Raw genomic sequence first — 9,386 nt, forward strand, 5'->3', positions numbered from 1 at the left:
GAACTCCCAAGAAACACACAATCAACCACCAAGAAGTGGCGATCCAACCTACAAGCATCGACATACTTCTATTAGTCCTGAGTTGTAGTCAAATGCTCTTTAATCTGAACTACCGACTACTCCATATCTTGAAGCATCTCAACACTCAAAAGAACTCAATCCTCCAAATGATCTCAACTCAACAATGTATGACATGGTTGACCATAAAAGGCCTGAAAAGGAGACATGCCCGGAGAACTATGGTACCCATTATTATAGGAAAACTCAACCAAGTACAAATAGTCATCCCACAATGACTACTAATCCATGGCATACATATGAAGCATATCCTCAAGAACCTGATTAACTCTCTCCATCTATCCATCAGTCTCAAGGTGGTATGCAGAACTAAAATTAAGCTAGGCACCCACTACATGTTGTAAGGAAGTCCACAATGCTGAAGTGAACATTGGGTTTCAATTTGAAATGATCCTACAAGGCATCCTATGCAAGTGCACAGTGCCCTACTACAAATGTATCAGCATACAAAGATCTCATGGGGAGAAGTGAGCAACCTTGGACAACTTGTCCATTGTAACCATAATAGCATCATGACAATGCAAAGACAGAGGTAGCCCCACTATAAAATCAAGAGATATTGTATCCCATTTCCACTCAGGAATAGCATGTGGCTACAAGATACCTATAGGATGCCAATGTTTTGCCTTTACCCTCTTACGTACACTCTAGGCATCTAGACACAAAATCAAGAATATTGCACCTCATCCCTACCTAATGATACAATTGTCTAAGGTCTGCATGTACCATCTTGACATCGGGATGTGCTAAATAAGGGACACAATGTGCCTCGGATAAAATTAAAGAACAAATATCACTAGAAAATAGAACATAAATATGACCAAGATGTCACAAAAGTCCATCGAGCTCCAAAGAGTAACCTAAAAATCTGCCCTCAAGCGCTCTCCTAGACTCAATCTCCACTCTCACCTCCTGATAGAAAGTATCACTAGGAATGCCTCAAGAATACAAATCCACAAATCTACACCAAGGGTCAACATTGAGATCTCATGCTTCCTACTCAAGGCGTTTGTGACAATGTTCTCCTTTCCTTTGATGTAGCGAACATCAAAGTCATACAAAGAAACTTCATCCAATGGTGTTGTCATGCATTCAAATTTGATTGAATGAAGATGTACTACAAGCTATGATGATCACTATGCAACTCAAAACGATGACCCAAGAGAAAATGTCTTTAATGAACAAGCGCATGGACAATTGCTGCTAACTCCAAATCATGAGTGGGGTAGTTCAACTTATGACCCTTGAGCTTATGGGACTAATATAAAATCACTCATCCCTACTATGCGAGAACTAGCCCCCAAACCTCCAATGACACATCAGTGCAAACAACAAAATCTCCTACTAGATTTGGCAATGCCAAGATAGATGAACTAGTCAAGCAATCTTTAAGAGTCTAAAACACCACCTCACATTGCTCCAACCATACAAAATTGTTCCCTTTCCTCTAAAGAGAAAAGATAGGATGAGCCAACCTAGAAAATTCACTCACAAAAAAATGGTAATAACTTGCCAAACCCATAAAATTGTGAACCTCAAAGACATTAGTCAACACCGGCCAACCCAAAATAGCCTAAATCATGTTCATCATTAATGCACCAAACACACTGAGGTCCACGTGCATTATATCAAACAAATCTCTAAGGAATGAATGTTGTTTACTTAAATGATCCATCACAATCTTAACTAGTAGATGTCTTTACCAAAGCTATTCCCAAGGATATGTTCATTAGTGCCCGAGATTGCATCGATCTTTAGGAGTTGCACTCAAGGAGGTATGATTAGGACATTTCCCTATGGAAATTTTCACAACTTCAAGGGGAGATTTTGGAACTTGTCAATCATGCCTTTACTTTTCATTGTATATTGTCAACCTCAAGGCCACCTATATTTATGAATGATATTATGTGTCGGTGTAAATAGTGACTTCATCGGACTAGTTAATTTATAACACACCTAGAGATAGTCTTTTTCACATTACTTAAGTCTTCAATTAGGGTCTTTTAGAGTTATATCTCACCACATGTGGTATAGACATGTGTGCTCAACGAGACACCTAGTACATACACACTTGCCACTTGCTCACACACTCATCAAGTAAGCTCACAAGTGTCCCATCTTTGGAGGGTTAGTCAATTGTTGTATCCAACTTGCCTACCTCAATTGCCTGGCCTATATATGCAAAGTTCTCTTTGTACATTACTCACTCTCATTGCAAATGATAGATATTTTTATTTGAGCTAGATTGGTGTCACTTGTAGAAGGTGGTTGTGAATTCTGATTCTAGCTAATCCCAACATTATGTTGCATCAAGCATATCCAACACATACCAATGACTTGGATGTGTATATTTACACATATCAATCTCATCCCTTACCATCATGTTAATTCATAATTAATACACAAAATTGTTTTCCTAGAGAATCTTTCAAATTTTGTGTACTTTTCTCTCTTCCATGTTTATTTCAAGCTATACAATTTCAATTTAAGGAAATGTTCAAGTTCCACACTATGGTTTAATGGATGGATTGATGTTGAGAATATAGATAGTTGTGTTAACCACTTTTTTTTAAATCAAATGAGCATAGTTTTATCCCTTCAAATGTGTTGAGTTGTTTCCATCACCATTTAGTTCTTCTCTCCATGACTTCAACATGCAAAGATTTCTTTCCACTTAAATTCTATTTTGGTTTAGATTTTGTATCTCCAGATTTTAACCTCGTGACCAATACTCAAGAATAAATCCAAATTTGCCAATTTACTTTATATATTCATCATACATGCTCAAACTTGTCATCATATATTTCATTGTTTATCCAACCACAACCCCTAACCTCTATGCAAAATTGATGTCAATTAAACCATAAATTGCAAAGACTCAAATTCACAATTTCATCTATTATCTTATCATACAACATCCAAGCCAAATGATGATTATACTTGTACCAGCATTACAAAATTTATATGCAAAATAATCAGCATGAATATAATCGAAATTCAATCAAGCTTGTAGCACTAAAATTTGATGGGAAAATTTCTCCCAAGGAGGGTTCAGTTCTGGAATGCAAAACTTTTCTTTGCCAAGCATGAGAAGATGGCAATTGGATAAAGTACAGGCTAGCAGAAAAAATGGAAAGATGTTCATAGTAATTGTAATATACGTCAATAACTTTTGTTGGCCTAAAGCAAAAATGGTTAGAATTAGTGAACAATTTGAACTTAGGTGTAATCAACAAATGTGAACATTTTAACCCAATTATTTATTTTTTATGAAAGTTAAATATACATTAAGACTAAAAGTTTATAAGACTGGCAGCTAAATATCAAAGCCTGATGCAATAGAAACAAAAATAACCACCAAAGAAAACATACACTTAGATAATACACACCAAACACAAAAAGACCTGCACCACCTTACAAGCTGGAGAGGGCCTGGAATCTCGCATGCCCCGGTTCCATAATCTGCAATTTGCACCCTAGGCTCCAAATTGGTGTTCTGAACAGCCCACTCATCACCATTAACCAAAAGTATTGATGAGGCCAGAGACGAGGCTAGCGCCCACCACGCTTCCTTTCCTTACCACCATCCTCGTGTTTTTTACATACACCACACTATCATGGTAGAACACAGATAAATCCTCCTGGTACATGAAGAGCTTATCCCCATAGTGATTCGAAGGGGGCATACAACCTCCTTATACCCTGCTGACATCTCTTTAGACATTGATGTGTCCTTACCCCATCACGTAACAATCGTTTGCAAACCCTTCCTCACAGTTTGACAGGAAAGAATGTAGTATCCACCCACAAATGACCACATCTGCAACTCCCGCCTCCAACTTTGCTATAAAGTCTTAGGCCAATGATGAACGCATGTACATCTCATCATTACTTGCCAACCCTCCTGCACCTATAATCTCCTTGTAAACCCTTCATCATAGTTTGACAGTAAAGAATGTAGTATCCACCCACGAATGGCCACATCTGCAACTCTTGCCTCCAACTTTGCTACAAAGTCTCAGCCAATCAGGCATCCATGCACATTTCATCATTACTTACCAACCCTTCTGCACCTAAAATTTCTTTCACGAACTCTAAGGAGTCCAAACTAGTAATTTCAAATGTGTCAAGTCTGAAGTCTGAAACTACACTCTTGAAAAGATGATTGACTCTACCATTGGACATACTGCCTACTGCTGAGAACACCATCCTCCATCTTTTGCAATCTGAACTGCAACTCAAAACACCTTGCGATGCTGTAGAGAAGAATGGGAATCACCAACTTGAAAGCAAATCCTCACACGTGAGACAGAGCAATGCAAAATCCAGAATAAGCCACATGGTAGATATGACACTCATTTGGGAACAATCGAGAAAGATATGCTTTCATGGAACTTCCCACTTAGGGTCATAAATTAGGCAGACAAAGATTGGGAGTTCGTAAAGATTTGCTATGAGCCTTGTCAATATTTAAAAAATGGTATATATCCCATTCATTGCTATCCACACTATTTCCTTTCTTAGAAGAGAAATGGTATTTATCTACCCTGACATTTGCAAGGTTGCTTACAACCGCACTATTTTCTCTGAAACAATGATTGAAATTAAGAGTCTCAGAACTTATTCCTATCTTCTTCAATTATGCTATAAAGGTGCCAATCTTGTAGACATTTGCCAATGCATCCATTTACAAAGTGATTTGCAAGTTCCCTTCTATTTTGAGGTGCACACATCCGACTGTCTTAGCCAATTTAACTCCTTCCAGAAGAGCTACGTTTTCCTCCTCACTGTTTGATTTTGAGCCAAGACATAGAGAGCCTTCTTTCGCAAAGTAGGCCATATGATTGTGCACTAGATTTACACAATAGAAAATCTGCACCAGCTATGCAAAGATTTCTTTTTGATGCTCCATGAAAATTCAATTTCAGGAACCTTTCTTAAGAGGTTGCCATTTACACCATTTCTATTTTTCTCATTTGCTATTAACCATTTAACGAAAGATGCTAGTTGCATTTTCAAGCCATAGGAATTATATTTAGGAATGATTATGTAAACAAATTAAAGGCTGGTACTGTAGACAACATACGAGACTCAACAATATTTTGTAGCATTTAATCCTCACTCATTTTATGATTCTCAGCGCATGTATCCTATTTATAATAGTCAGTACAAGTATTCTATTTACTTCCAATAAAATGACATCATTTGCAACCACATTTTCATGTTAATTGGCATCTTCAACGTTATATGGAGGTCAGGGGTCAAGGATCTATATTTTCTTTGAAGAATCGCATTTGTATTACCACCTCCTGTATACTATATGTCGTGTTATTGGGTTGCCTGATTGAGCTATCAGTTATGTGGATTCAAAATTACCCCATTATTAACATCTGAAATGCAAAAATGAAAATCCTTATATCGTGGATTGGTTTCATTAAGTACACATCTTTCCCTTGTATCAATAGTCAAGGATCTTAAGTACTTGTTTCTAACAAAGTGCAATCACTCAGTAGCTGTATCATAGAAATGTAAAGTAAATGTCAATCTCCTTCTACTGAAATTAATCGCATCTACTTCTACATTGTGAGGACCTAATATGTAATCTACTCAATTTTGGCAACCCATCAGAAGCTTCAAAGCCTTATACATTAAAACAACAAATGTAAACAACAGAGAAGAATTGGAGGATGCTCTGAAAGCCAAAAATTATAATCTATCCAAAGAGGAGGGTACAGTAGCACAAAGATGCCCATGGTCCCACGGTCCTACCAACATTCCTAATCTAACTTTCCTTCCCACTGGGTGAGTTTTTATCTTACTTCGGTCCCATCCACCAAACTAAATAAATCTGAATCTTTTAAACACAACAGATACCAGCCCAGGGCAACTTCCTAAGCAGGCTAAATTAATCCTGAACTCTTTGGGTCATTGAGGGTTAAAATTAACATATTAATCTATTGGATGCAGAATATCTGACTTGATTTTTAAAAAAATCATCTTTTTGATGGTTCAAATCCTAATTTTTTTAGACTGGTGCTTGCTACAAGAAGGCTCAAATATTTCTGTTGCAGAATTGTACATCATGATTAAATCAATCGATTTATTATTCGCAACGAAAAAATGAGTGAGAATCTCATATCTAAGCTTTCTTTCAAAGCTAAAAGAAGGCACTTAAATACATAGAAGCTGGGAGGCCAAGCCAAACAGCATTATCAAATATGAGCGACTCCAGAATCTGCTGCCAGAGTTTACAATGATACTGCTTTCACACAATTCAAAATTCAAAATTTCGTATATTTTCAATTAAGTTTTAAATTTGAATATTGGAACACCTTTTTCAAAATATTAAGTCTTTAGACTTCACTGAATTTTCAAAGGGGTTTAAGGGGTTTAACTTTACTACCTTAATATAGATGAGAATAAGAATTTATGAAACAAAAAACAAAAGAATGGAGGAGACTATTGTGTAAATTTATTTATCCTGGAGTCAAAAAATATAGCTCTCGTTCAGGGCTAGAAAAGTCGGCTGATTCTGCACAGATTTTACTCCACCGCATCCACTGCTAACTTCAATAGAAACAATTGTCTATTTCACAATTCACACAAATGCCACTTCAGCCACATTAGGATCTATGCAGGTTTCTTAATATCTAATTCAGGTGAGCCTTCACTATATATAAAACGAATGCGCTCCTATGTCTAGAAAACCAGTAGTACTACATGTCAAACATATTTCCTCATTTATAAAAAAGAGTTTATCTCTCTATATTTGTTGATTCCTTAGATGTCAAAAGTGGCATGTATGGTGTACCAGATATTGCAGATAGATTTAACCATATACCACAGCAGAAAAAAGCAAAGGTCCGAGGAGCTGAAAGCCTGAAACAAAAAACAAAACTTTTCAATAAATTTTGTTTTCAATTCATTGCATTCAATGATTTTTATTATAAAAATCTCACGTATAGGAAAATAATGATGATCTTGGGCAGATATAATTTCCAAACGCTTGGAGTGATACCAATTAATATGGAGATTAAGAAAAATGCTGGAAAAAGCAAAGCAAGCTAGAACCAACATTTATGGGCCCAGTCTGACAATAAGATCAGGATGACGACCAATTTTTGTGTGTGCTAATAAGAGCAGAAAGAAGCCCTGCACTTGCAAGAAGAAGAGGACTTGAAATGGATCCTTTGCCATCAAGAATATCGCTCAAAGCCATCAAACCATCAGCGAAGTCTTGTATAACGGAAACCAACTTTAGCACCTGCTTTTCACGTAACTGGCTGATCTCTGCACTGTCCTTGCTCGAAATGCTTGATTCTCCTTCAGATGCTAAAACATACTGCTTTTCCCTTAGGGCTAAGATCTGCATGCTCTTCAGGGAAATGCTTCCACAATAACCTATAAATTCACACCAAGCACTGATCTTCTGCAATTTGGCAGCATACTGCTTGTCGATGAGACCAGCCTTGATCAGCCATGTGAACTGCTCCACAAAATAATAAATACCTTCTCCTCCATAGGCTAAAATCCCCAATCTTCCTTCTGTTGAATCCAAAGAAATCTGCTTTAGGGCATTGTAGTCCTGTATGAACTTGCCCAATCTAAATGCTTTTCTGCTGACACCAACACTGGCCTCAAAATCTTTAAGCCTCTTGTACAGAGAGGTATCTTTGGAGACAACAGAGGACGCCAGAATTACTTTACTCGAATACCTTGCAATCTTGAGAAGTTTATCAACTCCATCCCTTCTGGCCAAATAAGCTTCCAGATGATCTGTAAAGTCCCTCTCTTTCTTAGCTCTACTATTAGTACTAGTAATGCTGCTACTGCTGCCGCTACTCTTAACTACTGCCTTTGCATGCGACTCTGCATCTGGTGAAAGATTTTTTTGCAATTCCATTGTTATGGGTCTTCTTTAATCAGGTGTCTACAAATACCAAATGATTTTTTAGGGGAGTTAATAAAAAAAAATGACTCCAATATAAGAAACTTATGATTGCAAATTCATAGGGAAAAATAAGTCTGATAGATAAAGCTGTACAATACAAACAGTGCATAGACAATCTGAAATAAAAAATAAAATAATGAAAAATAAAGACAACACACAATATTTTCACCGGGAAAACCCTTTAAATAAAAAACCCAGCTCAGTAATTTTTTCGCTATTATTAAAAACCCAATTTCAGGAAAAAGTGGGCAGATATTTGCAGTTTGAACCAAGTAGATGAAATCTCAAACAAAAAACAGTCGAACAAAAATCCTATAATTTATCCCAAACTGAAAACCCATATAATAAATCTTCTTCTAGACCAGTAAACGAATTTATATGGTTCCATACCTACAGACCATTTTAGCCTAAAGGGCACTCATCGCACCTCCTATTTTGTTTTTTTATTAAACTCTGGATCTAACAGATAACACTGGGCTTCATTTGCACTTTCATTCTTGTGGGTTATCCTTAGGGAGGAATCTACACATACCAGCATAATTATTTGACTGGGTATTCAAAATTGAACCCCATAAAGATTATAATTTTCAATTTTTTTTTATATAAAATTCTTGATCTGGTGTAACTGATCACTCTGAAAGATTATATGCAGAATAAATATAAGAAGTAACACTGATCACTCAGAAAGGTTATGTAACTCGATTTGATTGAGCTAATTAGTATCCAAACTTTAACAGATTTATCAAATAGAACCGAGAAAAGAAAGCTTTACAAGCGAAATTTGAGTTTTAATGAAACCCTGGTTTTTGTTTCAGAAGCTAACCTGTCGAATAAAGGTGTGATTCCTTTCTGTTCTTCATAAATAATGTATTACCAGCACTATCACCCAGCTCCCCAGGTAGTGGTCTTCTTTTTCGTATCTGATTATCCTAAAATAAATAGGTAGGGGCAAAGGAGTACAGAGAATCAGAATACGCTGTTTGTGATATCAGCACGCATAACAAGGAAACAGAATGCATTCATCATTCACGTGCAGAGCAATTATATGGGTTTGTTTTCGTTAGCACTCCAATGGGGAAATTCATTTGGATCAAACTTCTTTTCATTGGACATTTTGGAGGAATTCTACGGTGGAAGCAATAAATGTCATGATTCTGTACATAGCAACTTTAATATGACAGTTTAAACTTTATACGTCAAATAATTAATATTTATAATTTTAGCTAATAATAAACATTGCTATTAAAGATATATCGTAAAAACAAACGGTAAAAACAAGACTCAAATCAAACCGTTATATACGGTAATTTTTTGCAGTGTACATGGTTCATTGTGATGATGCCTATGTTACCTCCCT

General features: G+C 36.4%; 1 protein-coding gene across 3 annotated transcripts; it reads right to left on the bottom strand.

The window, feature by feature from the left end:
• Positions 1–3,317: 3,317 nt before the first annotated feature.
• LOC131043481 (peroxisomal membrane protein 11A) lies at positions 3,318–9,184 on the bottom strand. 3 transcript variants are annotated; one of them, XR_009105528.2, is made up of 4 exons: positions 8,853–9,184; positions 7,154–8,008; positions 6,890–6,957; positions 3,318–4,334 (listed from the first exon to the last, which is right to left on the bottom strand). XR_009105528.2 is itself a non-coding variant. In XM_057976683.2 (3 exons), the coding sequence occupies exon 2, from the start codon at positions 7,979–7,981 to the stop codon at positions 7,181–7,183; it is 801 nt and encodes a 266-aa protein (XP_057832666.2). In that variant the 5' UTR covers positions 7,982–8,008; positions 8,853–9,184; the 3' UTR covers positions 6,534–6,957; positions 7,154–7,180. The 3 variants fall into 3 exon arrangements, 2 of the variants coding, with proteins under 2 accessions (XP_057832666.2, XP_057832667.2); XM_057976683.2 differs by lacking the exon at positions 3,318–4,334 and having other exon boundaries at positions 6,534–6,957; XM_057976684.2 differs by lacking the exons at positions 3,318–4,334; positions 8,853–9,184 and adding an exon at positions 8,420–8,597 and having other exon boundaries at positions 6,534–6,957.
• Between the last annotated feature and the right edge of the window lie 202 nt (positions 9,185–9,386).

Source organism: Cryptomeria japonica, chromosome 11 (assembly GCF_030272615.1).
Source record: "Cryptomeria japonica chromosome 11, Sugi_1.0, whole genome shotgun sequence".
NCBI classification, from domain to species: Eukaryota; Viridiplantae; Streptophyta; class Pinopsida; order Cupressales; family Cupressaceae; genus Cryptomeria; species Cryptomeria japonica.